The sequence below is a fragment of the Thermobia domestica genome, chromosome 3, assembly GCF_964235325.1.
Source record: "Thermobia domestica chromosome 3, izTheDome1.hap1.1, whole genome shotgun sequence".
Classification (NCBI taxonomy): domain Eukaryota; kingdom Metazoa; phylum Arthropoda; class Insecta; order Zygentoma; family Lepismatidae; genus Thermobia; species Thermobia domestica.
In genome coordinates, this window is record NC_137456.1 from 66,098,357 (window position 1) to 66,120,408 (window position 22,052).

Here is a 22,052-nt window from a genome sequence, read left to right on the forward strand (position 1 = left end):
CGCACTTTTCTGCATGTTAAAGTAATGCAGCAGGACACCCCGCAAAAACACTTTATCAGGCACAAATTTCGCCATGTTCACTTAACTACAAACTGGTGTTGTTGACGCTTTAATCCACTGCCCTATACTACGAACGATACGCGATGACAGGGGTTTGCAACACATGTGTGGATACACGGAACTGTGGGACGCTCCGTTCGTTGCGCCACCTCTTGTCCACCCGCACGAATTAATTCCTAGACCAAATATATGTAATATGTATATATTAAAAAGCACCAACTTTGTCATTATATATATTGTCTAATGTGGTAGCTGATTTTGAATTTGTACATATGGGACTTTTTCTTAATTAGTAATGTCATCAAGAAATGGAGAACTGTAATTATGTAGTCTACGCAGTGAACCTTTATTTTTATAACAAAAACGCAACGCTCAAGCAATACATTAAAGATTCTAAAAGTAAAAATTTAATTTTTGGACTTTTGAAACATTTAAAGGAGAATATTCAATGAAGGGAAAGTTTTGCATGAAAAGAATAATCATTTAGAAGCGCAAATTTAAGAAGTTTTGGGAGTTAGAGCTGATAGGGGTTTTGGGAGTTTTGGGAGTTAGCAGTCACATAAACGATACGATAATATGGTTAGCTATTTTGCGAATTAGTTGAAGAAGAGAAAAGAGTGAAAGTAGAGACGTACACACATTTTCCGCTTAGTAAAACGTGACTGTCTAACGGAAGACAACTAATAAATAATTTTACACCATTTCTTATGAACAGCCTACGTTCCTTTGTCGTTTTTCCACATTAATTATCTTAATTATACCAATTTGACAACTCACTTTATTTCTTTCGACACAGAATTCTGGCATGGTCTGAAATATCAGCTCTGCGCCAGAAATACTTTGCAGAGTGATGAATCCAATTCTTGGTAGTCCAGCTCTTCGTCAGAGTTCGAAATGTCGAAAAAGGTTGCAATGTTATTGAACGAAGTGGTGAATATTCGATTTCTTATTGGTTATGTGAATACTTATTTCTTTAAATCAAAGAGGTTAAGGTTTTGTTCAGGATTAATGAACTATACTAAAATTAACTCGATCAGTTCAAAGCTGTTAGAGAAGAAACTAAGTAGAGAAGTTCCTATTAAGTACGGTTAAACTATCTCTATAAAATGATTATCCAGAAGTTGATAGTAAGTACGTTTTCTTCTTCCAAAAAGAACAAATAATGAAGGCTCATATTTTTCTAAAAATTTTCATGGTACCGGTACCTAATGAATATTTTTCTTCTGCTTCTCATAAAGTTATATGATAACAAGAATGTGAATTCTAGTAATTTCTTAATGGCAGTACATATACAGAATCAAAAAGCTATTATAACTACAAGAACGACATACCAGGTTATCATAAAATAAGAATCGCTGTTCAGAGAACTCTGGAGACGTAACCACTCGACAGAATGCAATCAAACTTGGTAGGAATATATTTGGGAACATACAGAAGCGATTGATGCAGAAAGTAAAATTAGTTCCAATTTTCCCCACTAGAGGTAATTGTAGCGCTGTACAATATCAAGTAAGTGCAGCTATCATTTAGCATCACTAATGTCGTTTTTCTTTCACGTTACACTTAAATTGGTGTTGTACAGCGCCACAATTACCTCTGGTGGCGAAAATTGGAACTAATTTTATTTTCTACACCAATCGCATCTGCAGGTTCCCAAATATACTCCTACCAAGTTTGGTTATATTCTGTCAAGTGGTTACGTCTCAAGAGTTCTTTGAACAGTGATACTTATTTTATGATAACCTGGTATTTGTAGTAGAGACATCTATCAGAACACAGTAATCCCGGAAATCTTGCAACTGGAAATGAAATACAATAAACGTATATTAAATACATCATTACCTACAAGACAACTAAACTCCTAAATTGAAAGCAATGTTTTTAAAGTGCTAAATAGCTAGAATAAAAATGTGTAAAAACAACAAAGAAATAAACAAAAGAGAAAGAAGCAGAATAACAAATGGTACTAAAGCAAAAGGAAAGAGGAAGTCCAAAAACGTTCTTTTATTAACTTTTACCTAACAGAAGTCGGCAGCAGCGTTTGTAAATTAGGATGAGAAAGAAAGTCAAACTGAAAAGAAGAAGAAGAAACAAGTGAAAATATACTTAAAAATGTGTAGAAAATAATATCCAGCGAGTGGTAATGTAGAATAAGTCCTACAAATAACAATAACAGTTCGAAGAAGCAAGAAAGGGTTTTGAAAAGAACTTCCAAGAAAGATACATACAGCATAGATACATGGTAGGAAGAACTGAAAGATAAGCCAATGTCGACAGTCAACTTAAAAAAAAATAATAATAGTAAAATAAAATTAAATTAAAAAAAATAAAGGAATGACAACACATCTGGTCCATTATCATAATGAAGATTTTTGTATGGTTTGTATATGTAGACAAGTTTCAGTAGAATGAACATAATTATCCCTATTGAATTGTAAACAGATAAATATTTCTAAAAGAGGAAACAATCGATTTTTTAACACATCAAACCCTCTCTAGATGTGAATTCCTTACGCAGAAAGAGTGAAAAAGTCACAGACTGGACTGGAACTCGAATCCAGAACCTCCGACATACCGTGCCGATATGTTAATCACGTCGTCACCCAGTCCGCAGGCCACTTTTCACTCTGAGTTCATATTCTTCACTCGGACCACGTTTGTTTTACCACAGACCACTGCTGTGCTTGGACAATTTCTGTGTCCATATACCGAGCCCTGCGCACATATGGTATTTGTAATTTCATATAAATATTAATGAAAAGAGAACAATCGATTTTTTTTTAACCCACCAGATCCTCTGTAGATATGGATTCTATAACGCATCGACACGGTATGTCGGAGGTCCTGTGTTCGTCAGTCCCTTTTTCACTTTTTGTGCGATATAGAATTCACATCTAGAGATGATCTGGTGTGTTAAAAAATCGGTTGTTTCCTCTTTCATTAATATCTACATGGAATTACAACCGTCATAGGTGCTCGACATATAGACACAGGGATTGTTCAAGCACAGCAGTGGTCTTGGTACAACCCACGTAGTCCGAGTGAAGAGCACCCACATCGAGAGTGAGTAGTTTCTGAGAAGCAGATTGGGTAGCGTAGTGGTTAACACATCGGCACAGTATACCGGAGGTCACGGATTCGAATTTTGGTCCAGTCAGTCACTTTCACTCCTAGTGCGTTGTAAACATATAACTTCATAAGTTTTTTTGATTGGTGTTTTCTCTGTGTGAACTTTTAATACAACTCAAGAAATGCATAAACATATCATAATTTTTTGCATAATGTTAAATTTTGCCTCATTTTCATGATCGATAATGCCAAAAAAAAAGTTGTTTTCTTTGATTGAAGCTCAGCATCCCTTTGCAGCAACAAAGCTATGTGAGACCTACAGTTTAAGGTGGAATCAAACCACCGAAATCCGTCCAAATTTCAATGCTCTCCCACCGGTAATCGAACACGGAACCTCGTGCATTAAAGGCACACGCGCTAGACACTAGACCAGCAAGGAGAGCTGCCAAAATAAGTTGAAAGCCAGGGAAATGTTAACTGCTGTGTTGCTTAGTTGGTTAATTAACAATTTTAAGTTTAACGTGTTCCTTGCTGGTATAAGAACTACCATTTTGTTACTTGTATACAATGATTAGGGGTATAGTAATAATTTGAAGCTTTCTAAACAGTTTTGGCTCTTGAAGGAAGTTTCATCGGTAAACAGTAAATTTCACCGACATAAACTAAAGGAAAAAAACTTACCTTATATATTATTTTTTTGCATATATGATGCATTCAAAAATTAGTACTTTAGATAAATTTCCTTCCTTAGTATGCAGAAATAAAATTGCATTTTTTTTTTTTTTTTTTTTGCCAATGTGAATTACCTCAAGAGCGGCCATTGTTTGTAAATAATATGATTGCTATACTTTTTGATACTATAATGTTTTTTATAAAACCACAATGTATACACTATAGTAACAGCTCAGATGTGACGTCATATTTAAATAGCTTATTGTAAGATAGATTTTTAGTACGATCCTTACCCTCACGATTGCTCCAAGTATTCTGGATACGACTCGAGTTATATTGAGCGCTATTTGAATGTAGTCTGGACCCCTTGGCTCTCGTGAAGCAGTAGGCCCGGTTCCAAACTAAACGAGGAATTAGAAAGAAAAATAAAGACATAATGTAATTCAAGCATTTATGATAAGTTGCAATTTGTTTCGTTTATTTTATTAATATTTAATAATAGAACATGACACAAAAATCAAAAGTAAATTAAGAGTGGGAAAGGAGGTTCGTCTCATGAAGCCATAAGGGTTATATGAGGTACGGGGCAGGTCAATGAACAAGAAGGTGGTAGGGTTTGGCTTGATAAAAGTCATCTCTACTTCAAGAGAGCAAATTACATGGACCAAGATGTCCTGTCACTCGATGTTGAATATTGTAACGCTACAAAACATGATACAACATTATTGTACATTTTATAAAAGTTTATAGAAGTACAATTAATGAATACAAATAACAATAAAATAGTAAACATCTTAAAGAGTAACGTACTCAATTTACACTTCGATGTAATATAGATATTTAATATCTCTTACTTACTTACTTATCATCTTCATTGGTGTTTAGAACGTGCACCAGACATTATGTCCTAGTGTGCTACAAACGTGAAATTGTTTTATACATACATTGTTATCATATAAATAATTAAATTACGTTTCCGTAGCGACAGAAAAAAAAAATCATATTTTGTGATAAATTGTCCAGATAGCTATAATAGCAATAAATCAAATTTTCTTTTATGTTTTATGGTATTATCTTTGTATGGTTTATAAAATTAAGGCGATCGCCATTTGCATCAGACATTTTGCATAAAAATAGTAGTTCTGGAATGTAATTTGTCATTTTTCCTTAATATATTATATTGAATGTTGGCATGAACCAATTGTCACATTGCTTGAAACATTAATAATAATGTGTTAGTGCTTGATAATGTGTTAGTACTTAATAGACACTTGAATTGAATTGATCATTAGTAATGAATTATTTAATAATAATTGTAAAGAGAAGAGATCTTCAATTGTTTTTCTAGTCATGTTGTTTCAAAGAATTATTTGTGTTTTCCACTATTCACAATGAACTTAAGTATTTTTGTAATTAATTGTATTTAGGCATTTGTTTAGCTGTAAGAAATAAAGAATTATGAAATATTAGTAAAAATTCTAACAAGAAAAAATCATACACAGAAAACAAGCACTCCCGTTCCAATCACACCCTCTCTCGATCTCCCCATTTAATATCTCATCTTCTCAATATAATTTTCACTTAGTAGAGAGTAGCATAATACAAAATACCATTATTTATAACAATCATTTAGCTTTCGACACTTGTTGTACTTGCACTTATGAAATGTGTCTAAAATCCTTGTATAGACAAACTACTGTAAGATTCGAGAAATTTCGCGAATACGTATTATTTTCGCATTGCGTGCGAAAAATCAACTTACACACTTGCTGGAATGTGCAGCGACAACTATTTTTCCGTTAAGTAGGAAGTTTGTTCATAGAAAAAGGAACTAAGAGTAAGCAAATCTGGAATGAAACAATGTTTCTCCATTATGTTAACCATGACTGCTAATTTTGTACATGTACAAATTATTGTATGTGATATTATATCATGTTATGGAAATTTACGAGATTGTCTAGTCTGGTGGAACACAGAAAAGAGAAAGAAATAATTATAATATTATATAATATAATATTATAATTATTCAGCTTTTTCTTCTCAACCCTGAGAATGACTTAAGGGCACGATAAAGTAACATACATACTTGAAGATTGTCACTTTTTGTTCTATAATGCTGTCTAATTCGTCTTCGGAAGTACTAACTTTCTAATTTTCTAGGTTTCAGATTTTTTTCTTTCTTTCTATTCCATATGTCCTAAAAGTTTTTTGGCGTGATGATTCGAGAACATGATACTTAAAGAAAGAGCCAGGTTAAGAATTAAGTAAATGTCAAATTTCAATTTTCCTCTTTACTTGTCTACTTTCAATATTGCCAATAATCTTAAATCCGATTCCATGTTTTCTTACCCTTAGTAATTTATTTTGAAAAGTCGTCGGTCATACAATACGTAAACACTTAAGATGTATCGTGCTCGTACATTGATTTATCTTCAAATGGTATCGCGTATCAGGTACAAGAATACATATGTATAATCAGTACTCTTTTTACTAAATATTGGTAGTCAAGCTACTTTAAGTGCATTATCGATACATGAACGCTTCTGAAGGTTTCTATCTCTGTGTGATGTCATATTTATGTGACATCTGTGAAAGAAAAATAGTCTTACACAACGTTAAACAACGGCATGGAATTGATTTCTGTGGCATTAAAACTTAACTCTTCAGCAAACTTGTTTCGATTCCAACCTTTTTACTTCATTATACTACATGAAAGTGAAGAAACAAACACATTTAATCCTACCTGTTCAAAGAAGGGTCCTAATACTTGTGGCCTTCTTGTGGTTGTTGTCTTTGGTCTTCGAGTTGGTTTTCTTGTAGTTGATGACTAATTAAAATTAGAAAATAAATGTTAAATTGTGTTGGTTCAGAACAATAATTTCTCTCTGATTCTACAGACTGTAATTATTATATGCTTGTTACCACCTTCAAGTTTAATCCCCTCATGAAAATATTTTTATAAGACAGAGACTTTTTACCTACTTTGCATATGTATAAAATCAGTGGTGTTATTCTAATTATTTAACAGGTTATATATACACAATTTTTTACTGGGTACTACAAGTGACAAGTAACAACCTACACAGAATCCTTATACACGTGGAGTGACGAAATTAGGTAGCACTGCGAATATCTTGGAAAAGAATTATCCAAGATAGATTGTTGTTAAATAGTATTGAAAAGACCTTAATCCAGCAATGGATTAACAGTTATTGATAATGGTATGTGTACGTTTCAAATATAAATAACCCTCACCACTACATTCATGTGATCCCAGTTCTCATTTTTGATATCTGAGCATTTAAGATTAAGAAATAAGCGCTTATGCCTTGTTCTGAGAGATCATATGTTTAACCCTATAGCTGCAAGAATTTCTAAAATCAAAAATAATTAAACTAACATTTATTATTCCTGGGTATAACTGGGTAAAATTTACTGTTATGTCTGGGTATAACAAATGGTTCTGCGAACTGGAAATAGTTTAACAACCGCTTCTAACGAACTGATGCGAACCGGCTGAATAGCACCACTGTATAAAATCTAAAAAGAATATGCTGGTACTTATGTAAGCATAGCTATAAACCATTCTTTTACTTTGCGTTCTGCATAGGAATTGTCGTAATACGGCACGATGAGATATGTAATAATTAACCCTTTAGTGCGAAATTTTTCCAATCAGACTGATTTATTTTTAATTTGGAGTATTTTCCGTGTAGGAAACACTGGACTTTTAAAAAAACATTCAATGCAAATATTATGAGGTCTATGGGACATTTTATGGTATTTGCATATAGGGTCTATGCAAAGTTGCGCGTTGACATTTGCAAAGTCCACCACAAAAAGCAGATAAAACCAATAAAAAGCAGCGAATTGTCAGCACACTTGCACCTTTACATTCACTACGCTACTTAGTAACTCAGAAAAAAATCAACTGTTCAAAACCTGTCCACCTAAATCAGCAAAGAAAGCTCAAATATGACAACTTCGCGTGCAACAAGTAAGACAGAATCCAACGCTGGCTTACTATGACATCTAGCGGGAAATTCAGAACTTCATTAGTGAAAGGATATCTTAACTGATACGCAAAGCTGATTTCCTATGTCCGAACTAGAAACTACATGCTGCAATACAATTTCAAAGTAAACTTTGCATATCTGCAAAGCTGCGCACTAAAGGGTTAAAACTCTTTGAAATCATGAATGGGATAAAATCAAATTTTCTGTAATAATCGTTTTAAGCGATGCGTACTTATTATTTTATCATAAAAGGATGATCTACTCACCCCCTCTAGTTGAAATAATGATTATTACTTACCTGAAGTCCAAGAAGAAAATCTAGATTTAATTGTGGCCTCGGCGTTGTTGTAGTACTTCTAACCGTCGACGATTTCGTATCATCCGGAGCATTTAACAGGTTCTAGAAGGCAACATATCAAGTTAATATGACATGAAATAATATAATTTAGATTTTTGGATTTAAAGATAGAAACAATTAAACCATATTCACAGTTTTACACTATATTTAAACTGTATTCATAGTCACATGGAAAGTTTATGATATTATCTTCTATTTCAAAATAAGAGGTTCGAAATTATTGACACATCAGGAAACTAAAAAAGCAAATAAAAATGTTAAGAAAGCTGTATCAGACAAGGTACTGAAATTACCATGGAGATTCATTCATATAAAATAAGGAATTGTCATAATTATAAAACTATTGTTATATATATATATATATATATATATATATATATATATATATATACTAGAGTAGGATAGGGTGTTGGGTAGATTACGAAACTTCTAGAGAAAGTGAAATTGTCTAAAAAGAACCTTACACACTAATTGCCTTTTTAAAAGTGACTGAGATAAAATGATTTCGAATAAAAGGTCGAAAACATACCATTTTGATGAAGAATGGGAACATTATTTCTTCTTTGTTATGTCAAAGGATGAATGTGCGTGTTTGCTGAGCAACGCTTATCTTATGTCCCTTTCACATTATCCGGCGATTTGCCGGATCCGGTTCCGGCGAATTGCCGGACGAGGTAGAAAGACATTGCAAGCAATGAAGCTTTTCACATATGTGCGGCGGTCACCGGACATTCATCCGGCGAGCAAAAACAGCCGGATCTCCCTGCTAGAATCCGGCGCGGCAAATCGCCGTGTATAGCCAAGCGGAACATTACAAGCAATGGCGCTCTTCACATATACGCCGCAAACTACCGGATGGGTGTTGGGGGAGGAAGCAAGTGTTGCCAAGAAAGAGCAGAAAGTGGCTGCTATAATATGGGAGTGTGTGGTTTTGTGTGTTATGTGAAGTGTGTTTGTGTATGTGGTTATGTTCTAGCCCAGTACATCTGGAGTAATTAACCAAACCTGTATATACAATATATGGGGAAAGATGACATGTAAAATTAATTGAAAACTACCAATACTACCGAAGTGTCGAAATCAATATAAATTATTATTTTTCTATGTAATAGAAGATTGGGAGATGTCCGTGTAGCACTGGACAAATGACCTTCTATAAATTTGTGGTGACCCAAAATTGAAATATACACTATCAAATATTTCAGCAATACAGTCTTTTGCTGTATATTTATGTACTATTTTGCTACGCAAACCAAGAGAGAATTCATGATGTGATATTTGATAAATATACCGTATTTTATATATTTTATAATTATCTGGCTGTAATTTCTTGAATAGTCCTCTGAATTCAGAGACTAGAGCAGTGCTTTAAAGAGACTTGAGTCAATAGTCGGAACGCTTAAAACAAAAGAATAAACACGAAATAGTATAATAATAATAATAATAATAATAATAATAATAATAATAATAATAATAATAATAATAATAATAATAATAATAATAATAATAAAGAAGAAGAAGAAAAAGAAGAAGAAGAAGAAGAAGAAGAAGAAGAAGAAGAAGAAGAAGAAGGAGGAGGAGGAGGAGGAGGAGGAGGAGGAGGATGACCAAAAATATTCGGATTTCGGAAAAACTCCAGGTTTCGGAAAATCTTTAGAACCACACACTAAATTTGGTCATACCTATTATTTGTCGTAAGAAGAATTCCACTAGTATTATACTGGCAAAGGAAGTACTAGAACTGAAGAACTAATTTTACATTAGCTTTGAATGAAATGACAACACACAATCAAGATGTAGTTTCAAATACATAAAAAAAAAACATATAACTACTGTATTAAGTTTTCTAGTAATAAGGTTCTAAATTTTGTATTACGTCCTATGGTTCTGTTGGCTAGGCTAAAAGAGACGGTGATGATGAGAAATGAATGAAATGATGGAATGAAGAAAGTGGGAGAAAATGGGAGAACCCCGAGAAAACTCACACAAACGTTACTTGTCCAACACAAAGTTCACTTGGCGCAAGCTGGGATCGAACCAAGCATCCCTGCACCAGAGGTGAATCCTCTGCCACTTACCCACCACGGTCCCCTCGTTTTATTGAAGTGAAACAATTTAACATTAACTTATTTCTTCACAATTCTTTTAACACAACAAATGTTCGTCGAAAGTTATTCGCGTACTGAATTGAAAGAGAGACAGTATTTAAGACAAAATATTTGATTTGGATTTAAAACTTTAATTTATAACCCCCTTCATCGTGACTTGGTCGTGATAATCGGTCCTGACTCAAAAATATGAATTGTAGGGGGAAAAATATGACCTAAAATGTGTTAAAAGGTCTTTCTAAGAAAATATTCAAAAATTAAAAAAAAAAAAAAAGGAGGTTGCTACCCGTCTTTCCAATCTGCCTTTTGCAGGTCAATTTACGGTCGAATCTGAGGATCCTGTAGTATTTGCTTACTTTCAACAAGTTTGGACTTTTTTTTTTTCGATTAGAAACTTATTTTGCCCTCAGGAGTAATCCAAAATGGCCGAGCCTAACATTTCTAACTCAAAAATACGAATTTTGGGAGAAAATTATAATGATCTAAAAAAAATAATAATAATAAAATAACAAAATCAAAAATTTAGAATTAAAACAAATTGGATGAATTGGTTCCAAAGTTTTGAATTAGTAGACCTAAGGAAAAAAGTCCCCTTTTCAATGGTCTTGGAAAAAAAGGACTTTTTGGCGTGAAATTATTCCCCTCCTCCTTAGAATTCGAAATTATCACAAGGAAAAAGGGGCCCCGGGAAAAATGTTATAGAAATCTTATACTCTGCCTAGCCATACATTATTATTTTTATTACTAATTTAGTCTAAATTCAGTGGCGGATCTAGAAGGGAAAACATGGGGGGCTGCCAGAACCCAGGCTATCATAGATATATCATGAGTTTACTATAAACTTACAAAAATATATAATATGTTAAATTATTATTGTCACTCAAAAAACTGGGGGCCTAGGCCCCCCTGGCCCCAGGCTAGATCCGTCACTGGCTACATTATTCTATTGATTACAGAAAGGACCTGGATCCATCACCTTGGAAATTCAGCTGCGAATATATGTAAGGTACTATTGATAAAGGAATTAACTTCTTGTGTTGAGTGTTTCGTCTCGTATATTGTAGTGAAATGTTTTAACATGTTTTTTGTTCAATATCTTATGACTATACGAAATTGACTCAGATCCTTTCTTCAACCATCTATTCAATTACATTAAATTTAACGTTATCTATGTGTATAAAAAATACAAATTATCTTATGTTACAGCCAACATTTCTGGAGGTTGAATACAGTTCCTAAATTTTGAATTCTGCCTCTGCAGATGGGTCCGTACGCAATCCAACAACTCATCAAAAGATGCGATAGACATACGAAAGTAATTAAAGAATTTTACTTCGTCTTCCCTTAATTGTGGAAACAGTATAGAAAAATCTCCTTCAAGTACCGCTTCTCTAAAAAAGGGTGAACCCATATGTGTCTCTGACTTTTTTTTCTGCCCGTGTCTTAACAAGGCGAGTAGAAAACACATTTTGCGTCTGTCCATTACAACCACCACAACACGACAAGAGTCACTGAGTTTTGTTTCTTCAGTTGCACAGCAACCCTGCTCGCATATTTTTCATCCACGGCAAAACGCCGGATAATATGAAAGGGGCCGAAACCAGATCCGGCAAACAGCCGGAACCGGATCCGGCAAATCGCCGGATAATGTGAAAGAGGCATTACTCTGATAAAATAAAAGGCAATTTGGAAAAGAAGAAAAATGACTGCAAAATTTCTCTTAAAAGTGAATTAAAAGACATCGAAGTGCTATACCAGTGGCAATTGCACATAAGTAGATCGTCAGAGGACTATGGTGGATAACCAAATATTTTCATAGTTAGAAATAGATCACTGAATCAAAACTACTCGAAAATCAAGAAAAGTGTTCGGCCTTGTACTACTGTCATATAATGAAAGAGATTCACATTCAGCGTTCATGAAAAATCGCATTTCATTTTATTACGAGTTAAATTAATTCCAAGAGACCAACAGCTCACGCCGTGTGGACTTTGTGGTGGACAAACACCGTGCTCGTGGGTTTTCTCGGGGTTCTCCCGTTTTCTCCCACTTTCTTCATTCCACCATTTCACTCATCTCTCATCACCACCGTCTCCTTTAGCCTAACCGGCATAACCGTGGGACGTAAAACTTAAAGATTTCATTTTCCAAGAGACCAAGATGATGTTATTCAAGATAATATAGCCTCTATGCATCAAACTGGTTCATATTGGTATTATTGCTAAGGCAGGCAAGGGCCTCTTTGTTATTTACATATGAACTCTATGGTCTACGATGCATTCATTAATTCAAAACATTCGAAATAATATATAGTGATATAGTTGATTCTCTTTAGTGTTACTTTTATTCACTCTAATGATGAGGTGTTCGTGAGTTGAAAGCTAAATAGTGCTTTTGGTGTGCTTGACTTCAAACAAGCATGTAAGCGTTTGGTTTTGTTTTATCAAATAATTTTACTCATATTTCTAACCTATTTAAAACAAAGGAATACATAAAATATGAGTTTTATTATATTTGTTGTATTTGTTTATTGTACGCATTAAATTCTTTGGCACCACAGCATAATGAAGGGTTTATCAAATAGATTATATTCAACTGCGTGGTCAACGCACTGGTTCCCACTTCAATGATTTCTAACCTTCTAGATTAGAGTTCGCGGTCTCTTAATTAAAATATCTTTCAGGTTTCCTCATGTTGCTAAGTCAACACTGAAAATCTGCATTTCTACTGAGAGCCAAACACTGGACCACATGCAGAAACTATTTGGCGAAGTTGCAACTTATTACTAAGTTATATGTTCTTAAACAAAAAGGTACAGATATTTTAAAGTTACATATCTTATATTTATACCTTATTTACATACTCTATGCTTACTTTTCGTATCTGGCATTGAGCTTTGAATTTAAGATTGATATGCAAGAAAGAAAAAAAATGAAACATTAACAAGCATTATTTATTGTTTATATTCAGTTAAAATATAAAAAAAAAATTCCGGGAAAATTTTGACTTTTGTGTGTTCAAATTACATCTGAACTTAAAAAAAAAAAAAAGCAAATACTCATCTTTGTATCCAGGTGAAAATTATAGTTACATAACTTCGATTCTCACTGGAATCTTCCTTAGCAACATTTGTCCTAGTTGCATTTGTTTCCTTATATGAGTCGTCCCAGTTCCGAAATCGCTCTTGAAAATCCCAGAAAACGATAAAAACTGTAGGATTTATGCGTTTTGTGGAACTGGAAGTGTTTGAGGATGTTCAAGTCTTTCACATGGATACACTGAAGTATTACCAGGTCTACAAAACATGCAGATCCCACATTTTTTTCTAATCTTGCTGGGATTTTTTGTAAATGGACAAGAGCCGTTTCGGAACTGGACGACTCATATAATCATCTTTGGCACAGAGTTTTCTGGAAGATTTGAAGGAAATAAGATCATCCGAAATAAATTCACAAAGTTACAGAAGATTTTATTATTCTTGCATAGTTTTGTGAAATCTTTTGAAATGGTTGCAAGATAGAGATTCGAATTTAAGCAAAGTTGCCTTGGCTTGCAACCAACAAGAATATTTACTAATGAACGCTATAGGTCGAAATTATATAAATTGCAATATATAATTTCACTTGGATACAGAGGTGAGTACTAGCTATTTCTTTATGTAATATGTATTCTATAGCGTCCAATAGTAAATATTCTGAATGGTTGTAAGCCAAGACAGCTCTGTTCAAGGATTAAGATTAGGATATAGATTTTCTTGGCTTTCGACATCTAAGGCCATTTAGCCCGTCTCGATTTGAGGGATGACGTCCCTCGGCGATCACGCTATCCAAGGAAAGGAAAGGAAGAAAGGATTGGGGAAGGAAGGAAGCGGCCTGGGACCTATAAGTTAGGTACCACCCCGGCTTTTGCCTGGTGTGAATGAGGAAAACCCAGGAAAACCTCATTCAGGGTGGCTGGCCTGAAAAAGCGTGTTACACTTTTTCGACCGAGTGACCTCACCGGGAATCGAACCCGGGACCGCTCGCACCGAAGGAGAGAGCGTTAGCGACTATGCTGCGCGGGGCCACAGCTCTGTTCAAGTTCGAATCCCTACGTTACAACCTTTCAAACAATATAGAGCTCATAAAAATTCGAAATTTTCTCTAAATTCATGAAATTGTTTTTCGGATAATCCTGTTTCCTTCACATCTTCTAGGAAAATTTCTATCGAAGGTGATTATATAGGATGGAGCAGAGGAAACGCATGTTTTTTTTAAAACCGCTAGTACTCGGTGATGAGTAAGGGTATTGATTTTGAGCGTCTGTTGACAGACAACTCAGACAATGCAGTTTCATGGAGCGTTGAAGCGTAGAGCAGTTCTGTACATTAACAACCATCCAGATGAAAATGATTCTCATCATTCATGAATACTGGGATATCTGCATCTTCCGTAAAAATAGCGTCCATTACGCCACAAAATTCTTTGCGTTGCAAAAAATCCGTTTCGTTTAGCTTCTATACAATCATTATTTTGTACGAGTGAAATTTGAGATCATCATGTAAGATTAAATGAAGCGAAAGACATGACATATTCAGCGGATCGTTTCAGAATAGCAAGAAATGCCCTTTTCACTCTACTTACGTTTTCCGGAGTTCGAACTGAATGGGGAAGACCAAGTGGTTTCTTTTCCATCACAGATCCAGTACTTCTGTACGCTGCAACTCATCGGAGTATAGTGTTTCGATCTGGGACTGTACCTCGACATTCAGCATTAAACTTTCGACTTAAAAGACTTGAACTGTGACCACAGAATCTTCTTTCTAAAGAACTGTTCGACCGCGAACACACGATGTTCTACTCCCCAATTCTCCATAGCGACTGAAATTGTATTGTCTGGGCTGTCTGCCAACGGTCGCTCAAAATCCCTGCTCGTCGCCGAGTATTAACAGTAATAATAATAATAATAATAATAATAATAATAATAATAATAATAATAATAATAATAATAATAATAATAATAATAATAATAATAATAATAATAATAATAATAAAGCATTTCCTCTGCTCTACCCTGTATAAGGAAGCAAATGCAACTAGGAGAAATGTTACTAAGGAAGGCTCCAGCAAGAATCGAAATTATATACACTACACACTTCATCTGGATACAAAGGTGAGTGCTTGCTATTTATTTACGTGATATGTTTCCTTTAGCGTTTCATTAGTAAATACATCTAAACTTACATGCAGATTGGCTACTCCTTGCAATGTGTTGACCGTTGATGTAGGTAAGGCATTACTTTGCAGAAATAGCTGAGAAGTTGAGGGTGCAGGTACGGTTGTTGGTGCTCGAGAACTTGCAGCCCCTGTCAATACATGTGAACTGACCTGAAATTGATAAAACAAATAATCTCTTAATAAACTTTTAAAACGTTAACAACTGAAGAAGTAAATTGTTCATAAAATCTAACATATCAATGTTCGATCTGTTTATTGGATGAAATTCAAAATAACCAACTACCAATAAGTTTTCTATTCTGTATGACATGACACTGATTTGAAGTAAAACAGATACCTTAAATTTTAGAAGAAAATGAACTTGGTCTAAATTTTTTTGTACCAAATGTTAAACTGATATTTGCGAACATTTTTTATATATATTCTTTTGATAGAAGTCATACACCATGGAAATATTAATTATAATACTTCTATACTAGAACTGATTAGAAGCAAAAATTAATTTCGTGTTTCACAGAAGTGATTAGCTATCTATTGTATCCCAGAAAAGTAACTTTTAAGAATTACACTTTGAATTACAGAAAAAGCTAGTAAGATTCGAATGTCCCGTGCTTTTCCCTTTGAAGAGGATGGAGAGGAAGAACGGTTTGAACACCTATAGATTGAAAATTGCTAATTAAATTAAAGTAACTGTTTTCTTGAAATACTAAAGAAATAATAATTAGTTATAAAATAAAGTAAACTGGTGACTAATAAGGATGCTAATTTTTAATAACGAAATGCTTTGTTATCGATCTATCAGATCTGATTTATCCAATAATCAAGTATTAGAACCTTTTCTCCATGTTTTCGTACCTAGAACATTATAAAATATGGTTATAATTTGACCTTACGATTCCCATATTTGCTATATTTATTATAGAAAAAAATTGTAATGCCGATTTAAGCATCATGAATGTGCGTGTAATGAAGAAGAGCTTTTTTTTTTTTTTTTTTAAAAAAAAAAAAAAAGCAGAACTAATAAATCTACACAAGTTGCCAATATGTTGCCATTTTAAAAAGCTTCCTATTGCAAAACTCATATTCTATTTTTCTACGTTTAAGTGATATGCTACGTGATGAGTTAGATAGCATAGAATAGTGACTTTCGAAGGACTGTGCGTGAGCGTTGAAAGCAAAATAACAGCTACGAAATTTTTTGTGACTTAGTCTATAAAGTTGTTGTTACTTAGTGTGATTATTTTCTCTATCTATTTGAAGCTGAAAACTTTGGCGTAATTGTTGTATTCTCGATTTATAGATGTGAAATCGCCTAAACAAAATATTTCAGAGAAAGGGAAGTACATGGGACTCGAAGGGAGGGAGGGAGGGTGCGTCTCACATAGCAGATGCTCATAGAAGTGCCTCTCACCCTCAATACCGATTTTCATCCACTGGGCCTAGGTCTTGGTGAGTCCTGTTAAGCGTGGCGGAAAATAGGGTATGGAACCCCTATGGGAAGCTATTGCGACAAATGGAGAGGGTATCTAGTCCTTTGAGTTGGGGTTGAGCATTGGGCTGACAACCTGACCTCAGAAAACTAAACAATAGAAAAAAAAAAAAAAAAGATAGGCCTCGAACAGTCAGTCTAACAGGAAGAGACCTCGGTAGAAACAACGGTACAACGAGATGGTACGCGGTTCGTGGAATATTAGAAGCTGGAACAGCCCCAGAGCAATGAAAGAAACAATATAGGAATAAAAAAAAAAAAAAAAAAAAAAAATACAAAATCGACATTCGCGGGCTACAAGAGATTAGATGGAAAGAAAGCGACATTATTCAGAAGCAACAAGAGACAATATACTACAGTGGAAACAAGACCAGGAAAACAGAGTTTGGTGCAGAATTCTACGTAAGCAGACGTATGCAAGAGTGTATTATAGATTTAGAATCGATTAACGAAAGAATATGCAAAATCAGAGTAAAAGAGAAGCAATATAATATCACAATAATAACAGTACATGCACCAACTGAAGAAAAAGAAAATTTTACAGTCAGTTAGAGAGATCATATGATCAATCACCCAAATATGACATGAAAATGGTAATAGGAGACCTAAATGCAAAAATCGGTAAAGAAGACTGTTTCTACCCGACAATAGGAAAGTACAGTGCACACGACACTTTAAATGACAACGGCATCAAGTCCACCGTATTTGCAGCTTTAAGAAATATGGTAATATCAAGCACATGGTCCCCACATAAGAGAATACACACAGTAACCTGGAAATCGCTGGACGGCCGGACGAAAATCAAATTGATCATGTAATATTCTAGATGTCAAAACCAGACGAGGAGCCAACAGTGATTCAGACCATTTTTTGATCATAACAAGGCTCAGGAATAAAATCAACAGACAACAGATGCCAAAACATAACAGTTTAATCAGATGGAATACAGACAGGTTAAAAGATGAAGGAGCCAGAAGTGAATACCAAACCACGCTAACCCGACATTTGGATAACAATAAAAGTGGACAACAAACACTCAAATGAAATCTGGACAGAATTGCAATCCAATATAATTGAAACAACAAACAGAACAATAGGAAAAAGAAGACTACAAAAAAAGAAACGATTGGTTTGACGAAGAATGGCAGGAAGCTTTAAGAAAAAAGAATGAAGCCAGGGCAAAAACCCTGTGTCACAGAACACGAAAAAAAGGAGCAAGAATACAAAATGGCACGACAGAACGCAAAGAAACTTTTTAGAGAAAAGAAGAAACGTCAAATGAAAGATAGAGAGAACAGAAATAGAGAACTTCGGATATACTAGTCAGACACGGATTCTACAGGGAACGCAAAGACAAAATTCGGATACACACCATACTGCAATCACATAAGTGACATTAACGGTACAATTATCAGCAACAAGAAGGAAATACTGAATTTTACGAAGAAACTTTTAAAGGACCAGTAGACGAAACAGAGCAAACACGAAATGACGGAACAAATGAGGAAATAAAGGAACCTAGCATAAAAGAAATACAAAATGGAACACACAGTAGAAGAAATAAACGAAGAAATAAAGAAAATGAAGAATAATAAGGCACCGGGAGTAGACTCAATAAGTGTTGGAATGCTGAAAGCAGGAAGAGATGCACTGTGCGAAATTCTACACAAATTGATCACTAAAATTTGAACCACAGAGAACGCAGTACCAGTAGATTGAAAACTAGGATTAATAAGTCCCATCCACAAACAGAAAGAGAAATTAGAGCGCAAAAATTAAAGGGCAATTACACTCTTAACACCTGCTTACAAAATATTTACACCTCTGATTCAGAAAAGAATGGAACCACTATATGAATCTATCATTGGAGAATGTGGGTCTAGATTTACCATAGATCAAATATTTATCATCAGGCAAATCATAGAAAAAATGTGAGAGAAAAACATAACAACAACATACCATCTGTTCATAGATTTCCAAATGGCATACGGCAGTATAACAAGAGTGAAATTATAGGAAGCGCTCGGAGAATTAATAATAATAATAATAATAATAATAATAATAATAATAATAATAATAATAATAATAATAATAATAATAATAATAATAATAATAATAATAATAATAAGAAGAAGAAGAAGAAGAAGAAGAAGAAGAAGAAAATATCAACTTAAGCAAAACAGCGTCAACTGGTTCAATCGCCTCGGTGAAATTGGAAGTCACATTTCAGGGCAATTACCCATATAAAAGGAGTACGATAAGGAGACAGTCTAGCGCCCGTCCTGTTGAACCCTGCTTTAGAAGCAGAATCCGTAGGTAGATCTAAAAAGAACAGGAACACTCACAAAACACAGCTATCAAATATTACGCTATGCAGATGACATAGACATCGCAGCAAAGGAGTCTGAAATCAATAAAAGAAGCATTCCTAAAACCAAATGAAAAAGCCAAGGAACTAGGCCTGCCAGTAAATAAAAGTAAGACAAAGCTATTAGTAATAGTCAAAAATACAGGAGTACAAAGAAAAATGGGGGGGGGGTAAATAGCTTTGATAGATACAGCTTCCAGGTGGTAGATAAATTCATGTATTTAGGGATAATATTATCGTCACAAAACGATCAAACTCAGGATATCAAACACAGAATCACAGCAGCAAATAGAGCTTATTTTGCCTTACTTCCGTTGTTTCGATGCAGAGACATATCTAGAAGAACCAAAACAAGAATTTACAGTACATTAATTAGGCCAGTGGCAACATATGGATCCGAATACTGGGTACTCCGGGAACAAAATAAACAGCTAATAGGAAGCTTTGAAAGAAGAATTCTAGATAAAATTGGACCAACGAGAGTGGAAAATAATCAGTATAGAAATAAATATAACCATGAGCTGTACAAAGTGTACAAGAGCGAATACATAGTTAAGTATGTACGAATAAACAGGTTATAATGGCTCGATCACCTATGTTGGATATCAAGAGAAAGAGTAGCTAAAAGAATCTTTGAAGAGAAAATGGAAGGCAAGAGAAGCCGAGGAAGACCAAAAAGCAGATGGTGACATTCAGTATTAGGGGATATTAAGGAACTGAAGATTCGAAACTGGAAATCTTCAACGGCAGACAGATGACTGTGGAAGTATATCCTTATGGAAGCCAAGGCTCGGCTAAGAGCTGTAGGGCAGCAAAAGAAGAAGGGAAGTACATATAAATTTGTGATAATAACCAGGAAATAAGTTTTCGAAGAAAATCTTTGAGTTATACGTCCCACGGTTATGCCGGTTAGGCTAAAGGAGACTGTGATGATGAGAAATGAATGAAATGGCGGAATGAAGAAAATGGGAAGAAACGGGAGAACCTCGAGAAAACCCACGAGCATGGTGTTTGTCCACCACAAAGTCCACACGGCACGAGGTGGGATCGAACCAGGGACCCCAAGCACCGGAGGTGAACGCTCTACCACTGAACCACCGCGCTCCCAAGTTTTCGAAGAAAATAACCCAAAGTAGTACAATCTCGCATATATACTTTGAGAACATATTTTCAAAGTATATATATGCGAGATTGTACTAATATAGGTTATTTTCTTCGACAACTTATTTTCTGGTTATTATCACGAATTTATAGGTACTTTTCTAGTTCTCTGAAATATTTTGTTTACAGCTATAAATCGAAAACGCAGCAATTCGAAAGATCACCGTGAAGATTAGATAAAAGAATAGGATATTTTGATAGTTTAATTTCAGTACGTGAAAAATAAACGATAGGTTTTGTATGGGTTATATATTTTTTTTAAAAAAAATATTTTATTATGAGATGAAATATAGAGAATAATCTTTAATTTATAAAATTCTTTTGAGTGCTAATTGGAAAAGGAAAATTCATTAAGATGTATAATTTTTAAGCTACTCTATAACTTTACAACTTTACTATGGTTTCTCCTATTTTTAAAATTAATTTTCCTTCTTTTCCATTTTATAACTTTTAAATTTTCGTAATCAATTTATATGTGTTTTGTACTTTTTCTTTCTATCATTATAATTCTTTTTTATTTTATCTCTTAATTTTTGATTTATACAATCTTTATGAATCTTCTACATGCTATTTACTGTTTATTATATTAAGGTCTTCAATTTTCAACTAAAATTATTATTTTTTTTTTACTTGTCCTAACATCCTAGCAGCACTGGCTCTTGTGAGATTACCGAAATCTCCTAGCCGCTCTGGTTCTCTTGAGACCACTGAAATCAAATACCATAAGATCACTGGGTGTAGCTAATACTTAAAAGTATGACCGTTCGGAAAACAAGATACAGTTGACAGTACAGTATCGAGAAAACAATTGGTAAACTATCTTAAAAAAAAAGATGAAATGGACTCCTACCGATGAAAAGAGACATTAATTGCAAGGGAGGGCAATATGCTGACCACATATTATCTCTAAGGGATCGAATTATGAGTTGATGTGTAATGGAAATTATTAATATATTAGTACCTAGTGTGGTACTTTCCGAGTAGGTAGAGGTGCACTTTTTGCTTTATTTTCATGAAGACACGTTGTCGATTTAATATCTCTGGTAACAAGGATTGTAACTTATATGTAACTATAAATTTCATTTTAAAATACTAGAGATCTTCCTTAATAAAATTTGACGGAGAGGCGCTATGTTGGTTGTTTACATTGTAGTGGATATGCACGCGCACATAAAGCGGAAGATGTATTTCTCGAGTATGGCGGAACACTTAAATTGGTAAGTAGTTCGTTGATATATACAGGAAATTATAGGGCATTGATTACTTTTCGTTGAATTTTTAAATGTTAAGTGGTAATATTTGTTGTGAAGTATGATATCCTAACTTCATTAAAATAATTTTTTAAAGTGTAATTGCATTAATTACTTGAAGTGGCCTTGTCGTATGTATATGTGGCTACTGATTGAGTTTATTAGTGTATTAATCCGAAATGTGTTAACTAGAACAGAACATCTTAGAAGAAGTATTCAATACGAAGAGTAGGCATGGTGTTCAAGGTAACATAAATAAATTCACGTTGACAATGTCAGGTAGAA

At 34.2% G+C, this 22,052-nt stretch overlaps 1 protein-coding gene across 2 annotated transcripts in view; it reads right to left on the minus strand.

Annotated features, from left to right (window-relative positions):
- The window catches only part of LOC145680463 (uncharacterized), a 298,641-nt gene that overhangs the window by 12,093 nt on the left and 264,496 nt on the right, over window positions 1–22,052 (minus strand). For both annotated transcript variants that reach the window (XM_081751026.1, XM_081751025.1), the window contains 4 exons: window positions 15,506–15,649; window positions 8,116–8,217; window positions 6,545–6,628; window positions 4,095–4,202 (listed from right to left, as the gene is read on the minus strand). In XM_081751026.1, the coding sequence (XP_081607152.1) occupies window positions 4,095–4,202; window positions 6,545–6,628; window positions 8,116–8,217; window positions 15,506–15,649 (438 nt within the window). The remainder of the gene's footprint in view (window positions 1–4,094; window positions 4,203–6,544; window positions 6,629–8,115; window positions 8,218–15,505; window positions 15,650–22,052) is intronic.